Raw genomic sequence first — 21913 nt, 5'->3', positions numbered from 1 at the left:
GGAAAAAAATGGTCATTTTTAAAAAATAAAGTTTATTAGATCATAATGTTGTCTGAATTTACCACCTTTGTCGAAAGTCAAGTGAAAGCTTCCAATGTAGTCTATAATTCCTTAATCAAAGTCAGCAGCTTATGGACAGCTTCAGCATCTACAGTCGACCTTTCACTAGCCAGGCAAACTTCCCTTAAAGTAAAAAAAAATTTGGTTTTACTTTTCTCACAGTGCATCATCCCTCCCCCTACTCATCCCTCCCCCTACTGTTTTTTCCTCCCAGAAAATGTAAGGTCAGCTGGATGGTGAAATTATATCCAATTATTACCGAAATAATCGTAGAGATCGATTCATCTTCTCAAATTCTCTTGCTTTTCTATGTCCCTTTTGAATGACCTCCTCTGGAAGATTAGCAAGTTTTGCTGCATTAAAGCCATAGCTCTTTGGACAAGCCCCTTTAATGAATTTATAGAGAAAGGTAATAGTCTCTTGGCTGGGGTCTTCACATTCATTTTCTACCATGCATGCCTTAAAAGAGAAACATTTTATTAGGTATATTCTTGTCTGACTTAAATCCCTAAAAAACTCAACTACTGAATAAGAACAATTTCCACATACCATATGTCCTAGGCGCACAGCAACATTTTGAGAATAATCTTCTACCAATGAATGGTAGTGAGTAGAAAACAATGTACGACACTTTATAGTTTCAGCGAGTTCTTTAACAACTGCATTTGCTATTGCTGTCCCATCAAATGTTGCAGTACCTCTTCCTGTAAGAGTAAAATATGCATAAACTGTATACTATACAATCTACCGGTTACATCAAAAAGGATGTACCTCAGGAAGAAATAACGTTAAACAGGTTAGAGAAAGTAACATCAGTTAGTACATCCCAAAAGTGGTAAGCTAAACAGGTCTGCTCAGCAGCCCTCGGGGAATAAAAGGTTCTTTTAAAAAATGTACTGTTCATGGGCCATCCAGTGGTTAAGGCACCTGGATTCCATGTGGCCGACTGCAGTTCACATCCTCTACCCAGTAGCTTGAGAACACAGTGGGCACAAGGGACATGTGCCCAAAATCCCAAGAGGAGAAGGGGTTGCATCATGGCTATCCCTTCCCTCTGAGGGATGATTTCTCACTTTTTCTCTCTCTGGTGAGAATGCATGGCCTACAGCAAATTAAAAAAATAAAAACGTACTTGCTCGAGGTCAGAAAGTTACTGTTAGTGTATTCACAAGTATTTATTTTCTTAAGGTTTTTGCCATAGGACCCATGTGCTGGCCTGAGATAGACAGAGACACACAGAGGGTAAGAAATCACCTCCAAGAGGTTATGATCCCACAGCAATCCCTTCTCCTCCATTATCCCCTTGAGATTTGGAGCGCACATGCGTGATTTTCAAGCCACTGGGTCTGGTACTCTGTGGTTGGCCATGTGGGAGTCTAGAGCCTTAACACCTGACCTGTGGCCCCAAGTAAGTCTTTTTTTTTTTTTTTTTTTTTTTTTGGGGGGTTTTTTCTATCGTGCACTTGCCAGACAGACAGAGACAGAAAGTGAAAAATCACCCCCCAGGGGGGATCCGGCCACGCCGCAATCCCTTCTCCTCCATTCTCCTCTCAGGATCTTGGGCACGCATGCACACGCGCCCAGCGTGAGTTTAAGCCACCGGGTCCAGGACTTGAACCGTGGTAGACTACGTGGGAGTCCAGCAACATAGCTGTTACACTAACTGCTGGTCCCAACCCCAAGATCTTAAGAGGTGTCTTATCTCCAACTATGAGTCCGTGGTACAACAGTGAGTGCATTCAATAGGGACGTTCTTAGTCTTTAAATGTCTACATCTGAAGTGTCTTCAAATGAAAATTGTAATGTCTTACCTAATTCATCTACAAGCACTAGAGAATGTGCTGTTGCATGTGTAAGTATGCTGGCAGTTTCACTCAATTCAACAAAAAATGTACTTTCACCTAAAAAAACAAAATTAGAAACAAATGATTTAATAAGCAGATTATCTTTTAGGTCATATCACTTGATTTCTATCATGAGCTACATAGTGATACAACAAAAAGATGAAATACCATAGGAAGGGAGGATGACACTCACCTGACATGATTCTATCAGAGGCACCAAGTCTAGTAAACACTCTATCAATTGGTGTGAGCCTACACACTTCAGCAGGTACGTAACAACCCATCTGAGCCATTACAGCTAATAGACCAGCCTGTGAATGAGGGAGAAAAGGTCTTTTATGATTGGTATTTTAAAGTGTTGGCAATATGTACTGGATACTGCTACTCAGCAGGCTGAAACCATATGGGAGGCTCCAATTTGATTCCCAGCCCACCCTAAAAGCTAGGTGCAGTGTGATATGTGCTACTACTAATAGTCCAAGCTAATCAGAAGCTGAGGCAGAACTGGAGATCCTATCTAGAACATTGTATACTCACCACTAAAGAGAAAACTGAGGATCAGAGCCTTCATACAAACCCACAACATGCACATGATTCTCAACCCTGGCTACAGAACAATCTTTTTTTTTTTTTTTTTAGAGAGAGAGATTTTTGCTATAGGGCGTGTGTTCGCTGTAGAGACAGAGAGCGAGAAATCACCCCGAGGGATGGCCACACAATCCCTTCTCCCCTTGGGATTTTGGGCGTGCACGCGTGCCTGACATAAGTTTTAAGCTGCTGAATCCAGGACTCAAACAGCAGTCAACTATGTGGGAGTCCAGTGATGTAATCTTTAAGCCATCTGCTGGTCCCACAACAGAATCTTTATAAACTAGTAATACCTAGAAGCAATTCTGGATCAAACATCCATTTCAGGGGGTGCAACTCCTCTACTCTTCTGTAGCATCCTTCAGATTCTGATTTTAAAAAGCAGCTCAAGAGAAACTAGATCCCACATGGTTGATATGGCTCTCTGGCAACTAAAAAAAAGAGTGTGAGGTGAGTCCACAAGTAGTGCATAAGTTAAGGCAGCTGGATCCCACATGGCTGGCTGCACAATTCAAGTCCTGGGCTTGGCAGCTTAAAAATGACACCTAGCAGGTACGCATGTGTGCCCAAAATCCCAAGAAGATAAAAGAAGGGACTGCAGCATGGCCATCCCCTGTAGGGAGTTGATTTCTCACCACTGCCCCCTCCCCCAACCTCTGGTGAGTGCACACAACCTATAACAAACTGGAAGGAAAATAAAAAGGGAAAAAGGTTGAAAACCACTGCAACACACCATACTTAACTAGTCTCTAGTTAAAAAATTAAGTAAACAGAGTGTAATACAGCAAGGGAGGGAACAGTAAACCATACTATTTTTCTCCCCTTACATACAACCTTCCTGTTTTTCATTAATTTAATGAAGTCCAAAGGGCCTCATGATCTGAAACCTCTCTTTCCTTTAACATATACTTCCTTTAACATTAGGCAGATATACTTGACTGATAAGGCAAATATAATTCTCAATCTTTTAACACGTTTTCTTGACTTCCCAGTATATTAGTAACTGAATTTTAGGTAACTGTGCTATTTAGAAAATGACATGTATCTTTAAATTAAAGGAAAGAAAATGATGGCCTTGGGTTAGCTCCATAGTGCAGCAATGGTCTGCACATGGAGGGAAGTTGGATCCCATATGACAACCACAAATCAAATTCTTGTACCCCTGAGTCTCAAACATGCTGGGCTTGGGTATAAGTGCCCAATACTGGATCAGCTGGAAGACTGGAAAAAAGGGATCAGAGGATACTCATCTATCTACCTCACTATGTCTGTCTGGTCTGTGTATGTCTCTCTCTCTCTCATGTTTTCTCTCTCGCTCATGCCTAAGCACGCTCTTTCATGGTGTTAGGGAGAGAGCCCAAGCATATTCAATCATGAACATGGGGGGGGGCATAAAAAAGAAAGTAATGGCCTTAATGTGTTAATACATGTGGGAGTCATAAGTTAAGGCACTTTCTGGCTTATGTTACAGATTACTTTCTGATAACAAAATCTTAATGATCAGTTACCTGTCTCATGAGTGTAGATTTCCCCCCCATATTTGGTCCAGTAACAAGCACACAATAGGCTTGACCATTTTTCTCCTCCTCCTCTTCACAGCCAATTAGAATATCATTAGGAATAAAATCATCTCCAAAAAATGTCTTGGTAATGCAGGGATGGCGTGATCCTTTAAGCTCTAGAAAGGGAGGAGTGTCTTCTCCAGGCAACAGAATTACTGGGCGACACATAGGACCATCACCCCCTTGACTATAGTTTGCCAGGCACAGTAAGACATCTGTTAAAGAGAAGGTAAGAGGCTTTGTGATTTGGCGGTTCTCAATTACAAACTTGTCATCCCCACTAAAGCCACACAAAAGACCCAATATATAGTATCTATATCTCTGTCTTTCTCTCTCTACTCTATCCCTCCTCTGACAAAATTAGAGAGGGGGGAGGGGGGGAACAATATTCATTAAACTGAAAGATTCAACTGGGCTTCCCTGATAGTACAGTGCTGTGCATTGGAACCAGATCCTTCACAGCCTAATGTCGTTCAAATCCTAGTCCTGGAGGCTTGAAAAACACATCACAAATGTGTATGCATGTCCAAAATCCTGCTGGGATAAAGAAATGTAGGAAAAACCATTGTAGTATGACCACCTCCTATTGGGGGTACTTTCTGGCAAGTGCACATGCTCTCTGACAATTAAAAATTCAATTGAAAACAAAATCTGGGGCAGACTATATGTCTTAATAATACAGTGCTCAAGAAAAGCTAGATTCTCACATGACAACCACAGTTCAAATCCCTGGTGGGGTCAGCCTAAAACACACTGAACACATATAGGAGTGCCTAAGATCTGACAGACTGGAGGACTAAAGAAAGGGATCACAGCAGATGGAACCACTCTGCAGAGGGTGCTCTTTCTCTCAGCTCTATCATTAAAATAAAAAAGTAATAAAAAATGAAATCTGGGGCCAGCTCCATGGGACAATGTGATGGGTTGCTCAGGAGAGACTGGACCCCATATATCAACTGCAACTCAAATTCCCACCCAGTTTGCCAGAGGCATGACAGGTACATAGGAGTGTGGCCTGGATCCTATAGGCTGGCGTGGGGGGGGGGGGGCATCCTCAATGTGACTGGACACAGTGGAGGATGCTTCTTTCTTATGTGTGCACATGCATAGTTGTGAAAAGAAAAAATTAAATCTGACTTAAATGTTTGTCTCATTAAGTACTATTCCTCTTTAATTTGCTATAGGGCTTGAGCACTCATTGGAGGGACCAGAGAGAGAGAAAGAGAAAAAGCACCACGTGAGAAGACTGCCACATTGCAGTTCCTCCTCCACTGTCCTCTCAGGATTTGGGGCAGGCATGCTCATGTGCTTATAGCAAGCATGTCTCAAGTCACCAGGCCTTGGATTCAAACCACAGTTAGCCATGTGGTATCCAACTGCCTTCACCACCACTCTACCAGATGGCCCCCAGTACTGTAACTCTTAAATCTCGTTAAAAATACATTCAAAACTGAAGGAAGCCCAGAACCAAAAGGCTATTAGTTAAAAGCAAGTTTCAAGCAAGTAACTAATTCCTTTGGTCAATCTAGTCATTTTGTCTAATTAAGAGGTAAAGTTATATATATGCATGTCAAAAAACACATCTTATTATTTATGTTTAAGGGTATACAACTAGGACACACAGCATTACTAACCAAAAACTTGTCTTACCCAGTACTGCAATACACTCTACTGCAGACTGCCAATCTTTGTAATTTTTATCAAAGTTATAGAAGAGTCGCCGCATACAGTCCTTCAATGATACATCTCTCCGTTCTTCAGCATTTATAAGATTAGCCAGCTTCTTCTCAATAGTTTTGGTCCAGTATCGTTTACAGCCCTTCTTGGTAGATTTTAATTCATATTCTTCCGGCAAATTACGGGTGGCGAAATTCTCTGGAATTTCCAACTGGTAACGGTTTCTACCAATCCCCCAATAGACTATGGTCCTGCAGCCAATTCGGTTGCGCTGTTTTTCTAAGTATTCTAGGAGGCTCTGTTCATTTTCTCTGATGTCAGCAAGAGCTTGATCATAATCAGAGTCAAATCCTGCTTTAGGAGTAATCAATCCAGTCTTTCGAGCCTTTTCATGGTCAAAGGCTGTATCCCATCGGTTCAGTTCTATAGTCAAATCAGGAAAACGGCCTTCAGGATTTTTTGTCTTCAGAGTAATGACCTGCTTAAGGATTTTAGACTTAAAATCATCAATAAATTCTTCCATAATCCCTATAATTTTACATATTACTTTGAATCCTTCCAGAGCAGAAAGAAAATCAATAATCTTTTTTTTACTATATGTAGTTTCTTCATACATTATAGCCCTACTATCTGGGTGGTTCTGGCTCTTCAGGGGAGATCCAACATTATGAATTTTACTCAGTAGCCTCTCAAGATCTGGGAGCTTCTTTAGAAGGTCTGTGACTTCAGAGATTTTGTTAGTCACAACCATGAGGTCTTCTATGGCATCCAAACGATCATTGATAGCATAAGGGCTACAGAGTGGGGCACAAAGCCATTGCTTTAGGAGCCTCTTACCAAAGGAAGTTTGGCAAGTATCAATCCTTTCTAGCAAGGTACCTTCAGTGGAACCATTTGTCCCATTCAGAAAAATCTCCAAGTTATTTAAAGTCACTGCATCTAGCACCATTCGTTGGTTGGTTTTGGCAAAGATAGCACCAGATTTTGTAGTACTGACCATATCAGAATCCAAGGGTATATATTTTTCAAAATTAGCCATTGATAGAAGTTCCTGATCAATAAGGCATTTTTTGAGGTAGAAGACACAACCACCTAATGCAGAGAGTGCCAATTCACTCTTTTCTCCTGGTGTCAATCCAATGGAATCAGACTCTGAGGTCATATTTTTAAGCACCTGGGGTAACATCACCGTACTGTCCTCATTCAGCTTTTCTGTAAAATATCCTTCTTCAAGGAGAGTTCTCAAAGTTTTGGTTGCATCCCAAAACTGGGAGCCTGGTATCAGACCTTCCTGAAGAGAAGAGGATAATGAACTTTTCAGAACTGCCTTAGTTTCCATTGAGAGGTTTCCTTTCTCAAATAACACTTGTACTGGAGGATAGTGGGCCACTAGAGTCCTAAATCTGGAACAATGGCGATCATCTGAAAATTGACCTATGAAAAATTTTCCCAGTGAAGTATCAACAAAGCACACACCATACACACGAGTATGACCAGAAGACTCTTCCTCCTTTTCTTTGAGACTAAGAAGATACTTACTATAGTTCTCAGAGGGGTCACCTTCTAGCACACTGTAGGTCTGTGTACCCTTGGTAATGACCCTGCAGATCTCCCTCCTCACTACTCTATCATGCTTAGATATATGTGCCATCTTTCGGCATCGTGCCTCCATCATTTCTGGAGTCTCAGTCTGTTCCACTCGTGCTACTTTATAGCCTTTCTGCACCAGAGAATCTGAGTATCGGCCAAAAGCAATTTCAGGAAAACCAGAATGGGCCCAGTTACCTTTCATGAATACCAGTCCCAGTTCATTGACTCCAATAAGAGCATCCATGTGGTAGAGTTCATAAAACTTCCCCACCTTATAAAAGATAACAAGATCAAAATTCTGAGACTTAATTTGCCACCACTTCCTCATCCCAGGAGTACAGGAATTAAGGAAATCCTCAGGCACATAGAGTGTAGATGCATCAAAATCAGGGTGATCAGGCCGCCTCCTGTGCTCATCTCTTCTTTTTTCCTTCTTAAGCCATTCTAAAGTTTCATGATACCAGACAGTAGGGCGACTGCTCTCATCACCTCCTCCACTAACATGGACCTGGGATTCCAAAGGTTGGGGGGAAGAGAAAGCACTCAAAGTATTCTTAGTTTCTGATGAAATGCCAGGTGTTCGTTTGGTGGCTGATGGCATTTCCTTCCTTGAACTTTTCCTTTTGAGAGAGCCATTTCCAGTTATCATTCTCTTCCGCTTTGGAGCAACTTTTACAGGGCTATACAGGCCTTCACTCTCACTATCCCCCATTGCGCTGCTTACTTCATCACTGCTTCCTTCATCCTTTGCATCTGGCTTGAATTCTACATCAGAGCCCCCAATGTCACTCTCAGAGTCTGATATGACCCTTCGTTTTTTTATTTGGCGGCTACTTCGCCTGGAACCTTGCATCTTAGGTTGTACTTCCTCTTCACTCTCAATTTCATTATTCTCTTCACTCTTATCTGATGTGTAAGTTGGATGTACCTGCCAGGCAAAGAAAGAGTATTTAAAAAATAAAGCATAATTTGAAAAAGTGCAATACTGCTGTAAATGATAGTATGCTGCAGTTTCATATGTCAAAAAAAGAAGCCACCTCCAGAAATGAAAAACTTTTCTTCTCAAGGAATATTAATTTCAGTTTCACCTAACATTAAAGTATGTGTCACACTACAAGACCAAGTGACTGTTGCCATAGGAGTTCAATCCTGCACAATAGCAATGAAACTATTAGCATAACCATGTATCAAAAATACCCATAGATGATGTACCCATTAGTTACAGCTGTGGAAATAACCTTAAATCTCCCTCTATGTCTGTTGCCTTTCTTCAGGATCACCTCTCCAACAAATGGACATATAAAATTTACCATTATAAATTTTTTAGTTGTAATGCCTGCTCTTCCACAAACCGTATTATCATCTTGGACCCAGCATACTTACCTACTACAGATCTCCCTTCTTATGTAATGTAGTATTAAGTTAAATGAGCTATCATTAAAGCCCAGTTCTAAACCTAATTAATGTTATGATCCCTAGCCTTTGGCTTAAAAAATAAGATTGAAATGCTCACTATATTAACTTGCTTATTCTGTATCTCATCTATAGATAAGAAAAAGGGGATGAAACATAAAATTGAGCTTAGTTACAAATGAATTTTCTTTGGGATACAACTCATTATCGTGTGTTAACCTTTTAAATGATGTTATTTCCTTAACGGGTTTTAATTCACTCAGTTAATGAATATAAACATTTGAAACTAATGTTGTATGTCAAGATCATTTAACATCTATTCTCATATGTGCAAAATTCAACAAAAAAGTGTTATTAGAACTAAAAGCATAAATCTAGATTAACTGATTTCTAGGGTATGACCACACCCCTCGTAAAGCCTAGAGCCAGACTCCATGACTACTTTCTGATTTCTAGGGCCTGACCACACCCTCACAAAGCCTACTGCCAGACTCCATGACTACTTTTATCACCATGTCCAGCCCTATTTCTTAGCAAAATAACATCTGTAGCATATGCCCTGCCCTGACAACAGGCTTGAGAATATAAGTAAAAAAAAAAAGCATACTAGCAGTTTAGATTCTAAGTAATTTATCAAAGTATGATCCAGGAAAGTACAAAGTGTCTGTACATACTGAGGATATATGCCTAAGTAGAGAATATCACTTTCAAATGACTTTCTTGCCTTTTTCTTCATCACCCTCCTGAAAGAAATATCAGCTGGAATATTTACAATGTCCCACCTCCACCTCTTCTTCTTCTTCTGGCTCTGAAGGTTCATCACATACTGCCAATTCAAGCCTTTTCACCTTGTCTTTATTTAAGGCTTCATCTGCCCGTTGCATTGCTCTCAGTATTTCAGGCTTTGCACTGTAAAAATGACCTCCCTTCTGGGCTTCCTTAGATTTTGAACCTAGAGAGGAATGTATTTATAAGTAAGATCTATGGGCTGAGTGGTTGGCTTACCTACAAGTTGCCCTAGTGAACAAAGATATCATCAGGTAAAATTGTTTTTCACTTATATACATCAGTGACCCCCACAAGGAATGAATTTCAGGGGAAAACCAATGGTAAAATTAAAATCACCAAAATTTTTACCTCCTTTGCTCTGTTGGGTTTACCTAGGACTACTCTTTGGCACAATTCTTCCAGGAGATGTGAACGTTTTTTGTTTTTGTTTTTTTTGAGACTTTTTAAAAGACTTTGGGAAGGCAAAAATTGCACTGTTAGGTAAATGCTGCTATAATAGGAAATAAAAGTTCTATCTGATATATTTAAATTAAACAAATAAATGAAAAGTCAATCAACTTCCTATGTGGGAGGTTAAAATTCTGAGTATAATCCAGTATGTCAAAATATTTCTTTTCAAAACAGCATTGGGGACCAGCAGGTGGCATGGTGGTTAAGGTGCTGGACACTCCCACATGGCTGACCATGGTTCAAGTCCTGGACCTGGAAGCTTGCTTTCTCACTTTCCCTGTCTTTCTCTCTCTCTGTTAAAATAAATGAATGAATAAATAAAATAAAGTTAAATTCTTAAAAAAAACAGCATCAAATGAAACTTCAACATTACTGCTCTGCTTTAAACTCTTCTAATATTCATTTCTTTTAAAATTCATTTTGGGGTCAGCCAGTGGCATGGTGGTAATGCAGCTGGATCCCACAAGGCTGACTGCATGGTTTGAGTCCCAGACCTGGGAGCTTGAAATATACCCAAAATCCTTGGGACCAACAGATGGCATAATGGTTACATCTATTTTATTTATTTATTTATTTATTTATTTAAATTTGACCAGAGAGACAGAAAGAGAGAGAGAGAGGGAAAGTGAGAAAGCAAGCCACCAGGTCCAGGACTCGAACCGTGGTCAACCATGTAGGAGTGTCCAGGCCTTAACCACCACGCCACCTTATGGTCCCCCGAACATAATGTTTTAAAAAAAATCATTTCATGAGGGGTCAGCAGATGGCGTAGCAGTTATGAAACTAGACTCCCATATGCCCAACTGCAGTTCTAGTCCTGGATCCAGTGGCTTGAAACACACCAGGCGCATGTGCAATTATGACCAAGATCCCAGAAGGAGAATGGAGAAGAGATTGCAGCATAGCCATCCCCGGCAGGGTGATTTCTCACTCCCCCCCCTTGGGTGAGTGCACACACCCTAAGGCAAAAACCTCTCAAAAAGAAATAAAATCACTTCATGATATGATACTTCTATCTGCTGAGCAAAAGGGATGTCTAATGGTATATAATTATTTAGTTCTTTTCCAAAATGAGTAAGTATTGGGTTGTCACAAGTCATTATGTATTCTGTTTTTACTAGGCAAAAATGCATCGTGACTTTTCCGATAACCCAATAGACATATCTGTACCCTGTGAGTACATATGTCCTGTAGCAAATTAAAAATAATAATCGTTTTGGGGCCGGCAAGTGGCGTGGTGGTTAAAGGTGCTGGATTCCCACTTGGGCGACCACGGTTCAAGTCTCGGACCTGGTGGCTTGCTTTCTCAGTTCCTCTTTCTCTCTCTGTCTCTCTCTGATCAAACTGAAAAATAATAATGATAATAATAAATAAAGTTAAATAAAATAATTCTTAAAAAAACATCTAGGGGAGTTAGCTTTAAAAATAATAATAATAATTGTTTTAAGAAAGATTTTTGCGGGACCAGCAGTTAGTGTAATGGCTATGTCGCTGGACTCCCCCGTAGTCGACCGTGGTTTGAATCCTGGACCCGGTGGCTTAAACTCACGCCGGGCACGTGTGCGTGCATGCCCAAGATCCCAAGAGGAGAATGGAGGAGAAGGGATTGTGGCATGGCCATCCCCCCCTGGGCGGTGATTTCTCCTTTTCTATTTCTCTGTCTGTCTCTGGCTGGCTGGCGAGCGCACATGCCCTATAGCAAAAACCTCTCCCCCCCCCAAAAAAAAGAAAGATTTTTGCTATAAGGCATGTGTGCTCACCAGAGAGACAGAAAGCAAGAAATCGCCCCCGAAGGACAGTTACACCACAATTCATTCTCCATTCTCCTCTTGGGATTTGGGGCACATAAATACCATCCCTTGCATGAGTTTTAAGCCACAGGGTTTGGGATTCGAACTGTGGTCCACTATGTGAGCGTGCAGCAACATAGCCATTACACCATCTGCTGGTCCCAATAAAAAATTTTTTAATATGGAGTAGGAAATTGAATATTTTTATAATTATTTATTTAATTTTATTTTTTATTATTCTTCATTTTGACCAGAGAGAACGAACTAGAAAGCAAGCCACCAGGTCTGGGACTCAAACCGTGATCGACCATGTGGTAATCTGGCACCTTAACCACCATGCCACCTGCGTGTCCCTAAATAAACCTTTTTTTTTTTTTTAAATAAGTTTTTTTTTTTGCTACAGAGCATGCGTGCCTGCTGGAGACAGACAAAGAGAAGCCAAGAAATCATCCCCTGTGGGACCAGCAGTTAGCGTAATGGCTATGTCACTAGACTCCCACGTAGTCGACCGCAGCTCAAGTCCTGGACCTGGTGGCTTAAACTCACGCCGGGCGCGTGTGCGTGCGTGCCCAAGATCCCGAGAAGAGAATGGAGGAGAAGGGATTGCGGCGTGGCCATCCCCTCTGGGGGATGATTTCTCGCTTTCTGTCTGTCTGTCTGGCGAGCGCACGCGCCCTATAGCAAAAACCTCTCCAAAAAAAAAAAGAAATCGTCCCCTGGGGGAATAACCACACCACAAACCCTCCACCTAGGATCCTGGGCGTGCACATACATGCACGTGTGTGTGTGTGTGTGTTTAAGAGGTTTTTGCTACAGGGCACGTGCACTCGCCAGAGACAGAAAGCGAGAAATCACCCCCCAGGGGGATGGCCATCCCGCAATCCCTTCTCCTCCATTCTCCTCTCAGGACGTTGGGCACGCACGCACACACACACGGTGAGTTTAAGCCACTGGGTCTGGGACTCGAACTGTGGTCGACTACATGGGAGTCCAGCGACATAGCCATCACACCAACTGCTGGTCCTACCCGGAGTGAGTTTTAAGCTGCTGGGTCTGGGACTCGAACCACAGTCAACTACATCACTGACATAACCATTACACCATCTGCTGGTCCCAGCAATTCTTTATAAAAAGAAAAAAAAAGATACATGTCTGTTCTGCTCAACTATAACCATACTTGAGGAGGTGGTGCTTAATTTGTCTAAATTTAACAAATCCAGATACACTATTTCCTTCTTATACACTGAAAACATGACAATCTAAATTTCCATTGAATTAATAATCTTTATGTGCTGCCTAACAAAAAGTAAAGCCATAACTTCTATTTCTCTGAAGCACTGCACTTCAAATCCCAAGCAAAGTTAACTGGAAATTGACTCCAGACTTTTCCCAAAGTGCCTACTGCAGCTGCACTCAACCCTCCCCAAGCTAATTAGTGAATCACCTTTCTCAAGAACACTTATTCCAGGGAACCAGCAGTTAGCGTGATGGCTATGTGTCGCTGGACTCCCACGTAGTTGACTGTTGTTCACATCCCAGGCCCGGTGGCTTAAAACTCACGCCGGACTTGTGTGTGTGCGTGCGTGCCCAAGATCCCAAGAAGAGAATGGAGAAGGGATCGCGGCGTGACCATCCCCCCTGGGGGGTCACTTCTTGCTTTCTGTCTCTATGTCTCTCTCTGTCTCTCTGGACAGTGTCCACGCCCTATAGCGAAAAGCTCTCAAAACAAAAAAACAAAAAAAAACAAAAAAAAAAAACTTATTCCAATTGCTACAAATCTAGACAAAAACAACCAAAAAGCCTGGACTCTCAAAATGGTCCTGGAAAAACACTTCATTTATCAACTGGTCTAACTAATGAGAGAGAAAATGAGATACCATTTTATATTAATACAAGTAAACAGTATCAGAATAAGTTACTTTGGTTAGCAAAGACTATACGGGAAATTAGTAGAAAAGAAAAGTACCAAATTTCTTGATTCTTTCCATCCTGTATACACGTCAGATTTCCACTTAGCCTTAACTTTCTTCAGTTCTCCCTCACCCATTTTGCAGTATGAATGTTATAACCAAAAGATGTGATTCCCAGGAATTTCTGAGAAACTGCCTTACTCTGATTTTACACTTGAGTTCAACATACTAGCTTGTAGAGTCTGAGGACTTGTTCATACCCAGTGCACTATACTGTATCCTGTGGACATATCATGCACGTTCTGTATACCATTTAAGAGACTGAGGGGGGTATGCATAGCCCAAGGGAAGTTAAACATGCAAGTCTGCTAATGTCTATGATAATAAGACTCATCTAGGAAGAGGAAATTATGCTTCCAAAAGTCTGGTATGAAATTCAACTCAACTGTACACACGAGTGAAGACTTTGGAAGCCACGTAGTGTTTATCTCCATGTGTCCTAGAAAATATCACCATATATCCTGATCATAATGCCTTTCTTTTAGATCCTTCAAAATAGGGGCAATTTACTGTTCTTATATCTGAATTTGGTATTCTGGCTATTAACTACAGTCATGACATGAATTTTCCTTCAAGAGCACAGTAAGTCACTCAAATGACAAAAAAAATTTTCAGAGCCAGCCCCACAGCCTTGTGGTTAACTGAGCTAGAGTCCTCATGGCTAACTACATGGTTCAAATCTGGTCCCTATGTCTCCCTATGTCTTATAAAGCTCACCAGGCATGTATGTGTGTATGTGTGTGTGCGTACCCACCTAAAATCCTGAGAATGGAGTAGGTGGGGCCACAGAATGACCATACCCCACTAGGAGTGCTTTCTTCCACCCTCCCTCTGTTGAGTGTACATGTCCTCTGCTCCCCCCCAAAAATATTACATCCCACGAAACAAAGTGCATCTTACCCCTTTCTCACACCAGAATCTTGCCACTCTTGCAATTTATTGAATAAAATATACTTAATTTCACTGTATGGAGTCAGTTTCCCATTCCCCCTCACCTCTCACACGCGCGCACACACAGTGCAGTGACTATCTTACCCTCTCTTACCTGTATATGGCTTTAATAGCCTTTTGCTAACCCAGCCCCTTGTTGGGCTGTCATCAAAAAACTGTACATGGACACGGACTGATTTTCCTTTCTCACGGATGAATGTGCCATCAAAGGGGTGGTTGTAAACCAGGCAAGGCCACCAGGGATAACCTTCCATCTTGGCCCATACCAAATCACCTGGTGAGAAGTCACAAGAACTGTTGCCAAAAGGAAAAGACACAACTAGGTTAATATTTTGCTTAGGTTGTCTTAAAGGCAATTACCTACAAATAAACAATTCCAAAGAAGGTATCATTAGACTCCTTTAAAGTCTTCTGTCATTAATATTCACTCATAGAAATCTAGGATTAATGAATTTTTAAAAATCAGATGTATGATATCCAAGGGCCAATCCTATAGCCTAGTGGTTAGGAAAACCAGATCCCAAATGACCACCCCAAGGACCCTCCCTGGCTTGAAAAAACACCCCAAGGGCCAACAGAAGTGTAGTGATTATGGACTCCCACATGGCCCACCGCCGTTCCAAGTCCCAGACCTGGTGGCTTGAAAATCATGTGGGGCATGTATGCATGCATGCCTAAGATCCCAGGAGGAGAATGGAGAAGGGAGTATGGCATGGCCATCCTCCCAGAGAGTGATTTCTCACTTTCTCCGTTTCTCTCTTGCAAGCAGGGAAAAACACATGCACTATGGCAAAAACCTCATTAGGGACCAGCAGCTAGCGTAATGGCTACGTCGCTGGACTCCCACATAGTCGACCGCAGTTCAAGTCCCGGACCCGGTGGCTTAAACTCACGCTGGGTGCGTGCGCCCAAGATCCCGGGAAAATGGAGGAGAAGGGATTAAGGCGTGGCCATCCCCCAGGGGGGTAACTTCTCGCTTTCTGTCTTTCTGGAGAGCGCACGCACCCTATAGCAAAAATTTCTCCAAAAAAAGAAAAAATAAATAAAGGAAAAATACACTCTAGTATGTATACACGCATGCCCCAAATCCTGAAAAGATGGAGAAATGGAATTGCAGCAAAAGTGCTTTCTCCGTCTTTCTCTTGGTCTCTTTGGTGAGTGCCCATGCCCTCTGGCAATTAAAAAAAAAAAAGTTCAAGTCATTTTAAAAACATTACAGGGGTCAGCAGGTGGTTGTGGTGATTAAGGGTGCTGGATTCCCACACGGCTATCCAGAGTTTGCACCCCAGACCTGGTGGCTTGTCTTTCGAGCACATGCACACACTCTGATCAAATTAAAATAATACTAATTATAATAACATGTAATTAAATAATTACTTTTAAATTGTCAGAAGGGCTAGCAGGTAGCTTGGTGTTTAAGGTGCTGAACACCCACATGGCCGATCATGGTTCAAATCTTGGACCTGGCAGCCTGAAACTCACCCCAGGCACATGTGCATGCATGCCCAAATCCTGAAAGGAGAATAAAGGAAAGGGGACTGCAGCATGGCCATCACTCATGGGAGTGTCTTCTCTCTCTCTCTCTCTCTCTCTCTCACACACACACACACACACACACAAGCCCTATAAAAAAACAAGTGAGGTCTATAAACCTATGGCAACTGAGGAGTGCATGTACCCACTAACAAATACAATTTTTTTTAACTTAATAAAAATAAAAGCCACATTTAGGGGCAAGACAGTAAGACATTTTGAGAGGCTGTCCCACATGGGAAGGGTCCAGGATTCAAGTCCAGTGACTTTCCTGAACACTAGGGGCATAAGGCACAAACGTGCCCATGATCCAGGGCTCACGGAAACTGAACATGGATGGATCACAGAGTAAAAGACCCTGCTGGCGATGCCTACTTCTGTCTCTGTCTCTCTCAGTTGGAAAGAAAATAAACTAAAAGAAAAAAGCCACATTAGCAATCAGAAGCCTTGCTCACAATTGTCAATTATGAACATGATAAAACTACAGAAAAATAAAGTATTAAGAAGCAGACCTAGGCACATGTATGTCCTACCAATACTTTTCTCTCAACCATTTGCTCTCCATTGCTATCATTCCAAAGCCCCTTTCTCTCCCTAAATGCCCACAAAAATCACCTACACCTGTTTTATGTATCTTGGCCTCTCCCAATTCCTCTAAAGCCTTGCCATCCCTACCACCATTATCCATGATGGATTATAGGTTATCAAATCAGCCTAACTGGTCTCACCAACAAAACACTTCAGCCACAGTAATACTACTTTTTTTGTGTGAGGTTATTGCTATAGGGCATGTACGCTCACCAGAAAGACAGAGACAGAGAGAAAGCGAGAAATCACCCCCCCCCCCAGGGAGGACAGCCCCACCACAATCCCTTCTCCTAGGATCCTAGGCATGCACACACATGCACCTGGTGTGATTTTTTTCCCAGAGGTTTCTGCTACAGGGTGGTGCGCTCGCCAGAGACAGAAAGCGAGAACTCCCCCCCCCCCCCAGGGAGGACAGCCACACCACAATCCCTTCTCCTCCATTCTCCTCTCAGGATCTTGGGTACAAACGCACACGTGCCCAGCATGAGTTTAAGCCACCAGGTCTTGGACTCAACTGCAGTCAACTACATGGGAGTCCAGCAACAGCCCTTAAGCCAACTACTGGTTCCTCAGAGTAATACTTCTAAAACAATCTCCCCTGTGGATTTTTTAAAAAGATTTTTAACTTTATTTATTTATTTATTTTTATTTGACCAGAGGAGGATAGAGTGAGAGAGAAAGTGAGAAAGCAAGCCACCAGGTCCAGGACAAACTGTAGTCAGTCATGTGGGAGTCTAGCACCCTTAACCACCACATGACCTATCAGCCCCTCCTCTGTGGACTTTAAATAAAATCCCACAGATGTATTAACCATAAAGATGAAAAAAAGTGGACATAATAATCAATAACTCTGCTCATCAAAAGATACCATCCACTGACTCTAAGAATAACTTAGGATGGAAGATACTTGCATCACACACAAAGAAATGAGTGCAGGCAGAAGGCAAAAAGCAAAGAACTAGAGAGGAGGTAAAGGCTTAAAGCATTTCAAGTACAAGAGGAAATCTAAATGACAAACATGAAAGGATGCTCAGGCCAGCAGGTGAAGCAGTTGGATCCCACATGGTGGACTCCTCTGGGTTTCAGACCCAGACCCAAACCCCATCCCCAGGGACTTGAAAACCAAGCTGGCTGCATATGTATGTGCACCCAAAATTCTGACAGGAGAATGGAGGACCAAGGATTATGTTGTATCTAGCCTCTTGGGGGAGTGATTTTTTCACTTTCCCTCTCCTTGGGAAGGCAGGGACCCTAAGGCGAAAAACTTAAAAAAAAAAAAAAAAAAAAAAAAAACATCTGTTAATGCTTTCAACCTACTCAGTAAGTACACAATCTTTATGGTTCATCAGACTATTCATGACTGGATCTCTTACCTTTTCCAGACTCCCTCCTTCCTTTATCCACAGTTTGCTGTACCTTCTACCATACTGAATGAACTTCCTCCTCCACCACTTGCCTAGCTAACTCCCCCTGGTCTCAGTCTACAGAGCTGCAAACCTATGCTGACCCTTACCCAAAAGTTTACAGAGCTCAGACATTCTTCTTGAGCTCTAGAACTGCCTCTTTGCTGCACCTGTTCACTGTTGTTTCCAGGATCCACAACTCCTAATACAACTCCTAATACACAATGCCTAGCAGAGTAAGTGCATGAACATTTGTTAAATAAAGGACAAATCTATATCCTGGAGAACGTCTTTAAAAGCCTAGTAAGTATCAGGGTCAGCTGGTGGCATAGGACAAGGTGGTTAAGGCATAGGAAATGGTGGTTATAGCCAACCGCAGTTTATGTCCCAGACACAAAGGCTTGCTTTCTCACTCCCCACCCCCAACTCTATGTCTCTCTCTGGTGAGAGCACACGCACTATAGCAAATTTTAAAAAGTAAAAATAACAAAATGTAATTAAGTAAATTATTTATTTTTAAAAAATAATAAATAGGGGGACCAGCAATTAGTGTAATGGCTATGTCGCTGGATTCCCATCTAGTCGAGTTCCGGACCCAGTGGCTTAAATTCACACTGGGCGTGTGCGTGTGTGCACACATGTGTGTGTGTGTGTGTGTGTGTGTGTGTGTGTGCATGCATGCTAAAGATCCCACGAGAATAGAGAAGGGATTGCAGTGTGGCCATGCCCCTCCCCTGGGGGGGGGGGGCATGATTTCTCGCAGTCTCTGTCTTTCGTCTCTCTCTTTCTGGTGAGACATATGCCCTATAGCAAAAACCTCTCAAAAGGAAAGAATAAATAGGGACCAACAGTTGGTGTAATGGCTATGTTGCTGGACTCCCATGTAGTCCACTGCAGTTCGAGTCCCAGACCCAGTGGCTTAAACTTACACCTAGCACATGTGCATGTGTGCCCAAGATCCCAAGAGGAGAATAGAATAGGGACTGCAGCATGGCCATCCCTCTTAGGGATGATTTCTCACTTTCTGTCTGTCTGTTGAGCCCACGTGTCCTATAGCAAAAACCTCTCAAAAATAATAAAGGGACCAGCAGTTAGTGTAATGGCTATGTTACTGGACTCCTATGTAGTGGACCACAGTTCAAGTCCCAGACCCGGTGGCTTAAAACTCACGCCGTGCGTGTGCGTGAGTGCCCAAGATCCCAAGAGGAAAATGGAGAAGGGATTGCGGTGTGGCCATCCCCCCTGGGGGGTGATTTCTCACTTTCTATCTCTCTGTCTCTCTCTGTCTGGTGAGCACACACGCCCTATAGCAAAAAAAAAACCTCTCCAAAAAGAATAATAATAATAAATAGAGGCCAGGAGGTGGCATAGTGGTTAAGGTACTGGGATCCCACATGGCAGACCTTGGTTCAAGTTCCAGAACTAGAGGCTTGAAACTCTTGTCCAGCACGTGTGCATGCCCGCCCAAAATCCCCAGAGGAAGAACAAACGAGAAAGGACTGAAGTGTGGCCATTTCTTGATTTCTCACTTCTGTCTCTGTCTTTCCCATGAACACATATGCTTTATGGCAAAAACATTAATTAACTAATTAATTAAAAGTCTAGTTTCAAATGTTCATCTTTCTTGAATACCCTGGAATCTGTATAGTGGGAGGTATTTTTTTATAGGTCTGTTGAATTCAGACCTCAAAAAACAAACAGCATATGGTATACAACATGCATTAAAGTATACCTACAATAAATGCACCCTTTAAGTTCGGATAGAGGATGAATCAATAAGTGCTTAACGTAATACACTTCTCACCACCAAAGAGATGAGGTTCAGTTCCCACAAACAGATTTTAATGCACTGGGGACTTTAACTGTGGAGAATGGAATTAAAGTATGAAGTTTCTTTTGGTACAAAAAATTGATATCCATGGTTTCTTCATGATACCAATGTTCCATGAACTTCTTAAAGATTTCCTATTGTTTAAACTAAGGTAGTACTATAATTACATTGAGGAGACCCTGAAAAGCCTTTCGGAAGAGAATTTCTTAAGCTCATGATACCACTTCAGGACCACTAACTTGCTCACGTTTTTCTGGAGCCTCAACTTCACGCATTCAAAAGGCTACCGTTACACTTTGTATCTAATACAGTATCTCCAAGTGAGCTTTCCAAACTGTTGCCCGCTGCCCTTATAGGTCAGTCAAGCCCTGGAACAGACCCGAACTCAGAATTCCCCTACACATTTTTTTGCCCAGGTCCAGATCAAGACTTTATATATGCGGTGCCTTATCCGTCCATAGAATGGTTTGCACTTTTTCACAAAACACGGCACAATCTTGCAGGTGTACCAACACAGCTTCTAGCTTCATCCGCCTCGGTGGTGCGCACGCTGCCTGTCCCGGGTAGACCCAGTGCGATCCCCGCACTTTCTGCGTCCCCCACCCCACCCCCTCCTTGCAATTCACATTCCACCCAATCAGACCCCTTGCTCCGCAGAATGACACGCCCCTGGCGCCCTAGGCTCGTGGTGCACCACCCCCTCCTACCACCTCCACAGCTCCCTCACCCGGCCCAGAGCCCACCGTCCCCTAGGCGTCTCAGCGTCCAAGGCTCATATTCAGCGACAAGTGTGGGTCTCGAAGGTGTACTGGAGTCTCAACTCACTGTCCCGGCTCTGAAGAAGAAAACTCTGGCACCCGACTCGCGGCGCTGCAAGCCTCGGCTGGGCTGCCTTCAGCCGGCCCAAGGCATTCCTACTTCCCGCCGCCCCTCCCCCGCCCCGCGCACCAGGCGGGCAGAGCGCCTTTCTGCTCCCGCCCCACCCCCACCCCCTGCATCCTCCCCACTCAGCGCCGCGCTTCGCCCCTTCCTTCACCCAGCCCCCGCCGGCGGAACGCATCTCGTCTTCCTCCTAAGCGCCTTAACTCTGCGCGTCTCCTCCCACCTTCCTGCACAACCTGTGCAGTTACCCTGTTTACAAGCGACATCCACAAATGCTCCAAATCCAGCCCTTGCACTCTTTCACCCTAGCTGGGCAGCCCACCTACTCCGGCGCAGGGCCAGACAGCGCAACCCCTAATCCTCCTCAGCAAGCCTCCCTTCCCCGCGCTTCTTGCGCCCCACCTCCACCCCGCTACCTGGATGGGACCGCAGACACTGCCGATTTCCGCAGCCCACCGTTGAGGCTCTTCGCCTTGGGCGGCGAAACTGAGTCAGCCAACGGCCTGGGCCCAGGCCCGGCCTCACTCCGAGCTGCATCCCCACCGGGGGAAGAGGAGGCCGCGGCGGCAGCAGAAGCGTCGCTGTCTTCGCGTAAGGCCCTAGATGGAGCCCTGTTGGCACTATTCAGCGCCGGAGACTTGGGGAAGAAGCTATACAGGGTGCTCTGTCGCGACATAGCGACGGTCAGCAAGGCCCAAACGTTCAGTTGGACCAAGCGCCTAAAGGCACTGCATCCACCGCGCGGCGTCTGCTGGCGGGAAACCTGGGGGGGCGGCCCACTGGGCTGGAGGAACCCAGGCCCCAGCGGCCAATCCGCAGGCGCCTCAGCGTGCGCGGGCGGCGCGCGCACCAGACCCCGCCCCCGAATTCGCTGCGACGTGAGGAGGGGAGGGGCTGGCACGCCGCGCGGTGGAATGGTCGGCGCAGGTCCCTCGCCCGGCGGGTAAGGACGCCGCGCGGTCACTCTGGGGACTGGACGGGAAGAGAACACC

At 43.6% G+C, this 21913-nt stretch overlaps 1 protein-coding gene across 1 annotated transcript; it reads right to left on the bottom strand.

Moving 5' to 3' along the window:
- Positions 1–12: 12 nt before the first annotated feature.
- MSH6 (mutS homolog 6) lies at positions 13–21697 on the bottom strand. Its single transcript, XM_006164690.3, has 10 exons — positions 21338–21697; positions 14779–14978; positions 9517–9686; positions 5705–8249; positions 4001–4269; positions 2098–2215; positions 1872–1961; positions 610–764; positions 320–519; positions 13–183 (listed from the first exon to the last, which is right to left on the bottom strand). The coding sequence occupies exons 1-10, from the start codon at positions 21595–21597 to the stop codon at positions 102–104; spliced, it is 4089 nt and encodes a 1362-aa protein (XP_006164752.1). The 5' UTR covers positions 21598–21697; the 3' UTR covers positions 13–101.
- Positions 21698–21913: the final 216 nt, after the last annotated feature.

Source organism: Tupaia chinensis, unplaced genomic scaffold, assembly GCF_000334495.1.
Source record: "Tupaia chinensis unplaced genomic scaffold, TupChi_1.0 Scaffold143673_1, whole genome shotgun sequence".
NCBI lineage: Eukaryota > Metazoa > Chordata > Mammalia > Scandentia > Tupaiidae > Tupaia > Tupaia belangeri.
The sequence above is the reverse complement of the archived record's forward strand: the minus strand, read 5'-3'. Positions and strand labels throughout refer to the sequence as shown.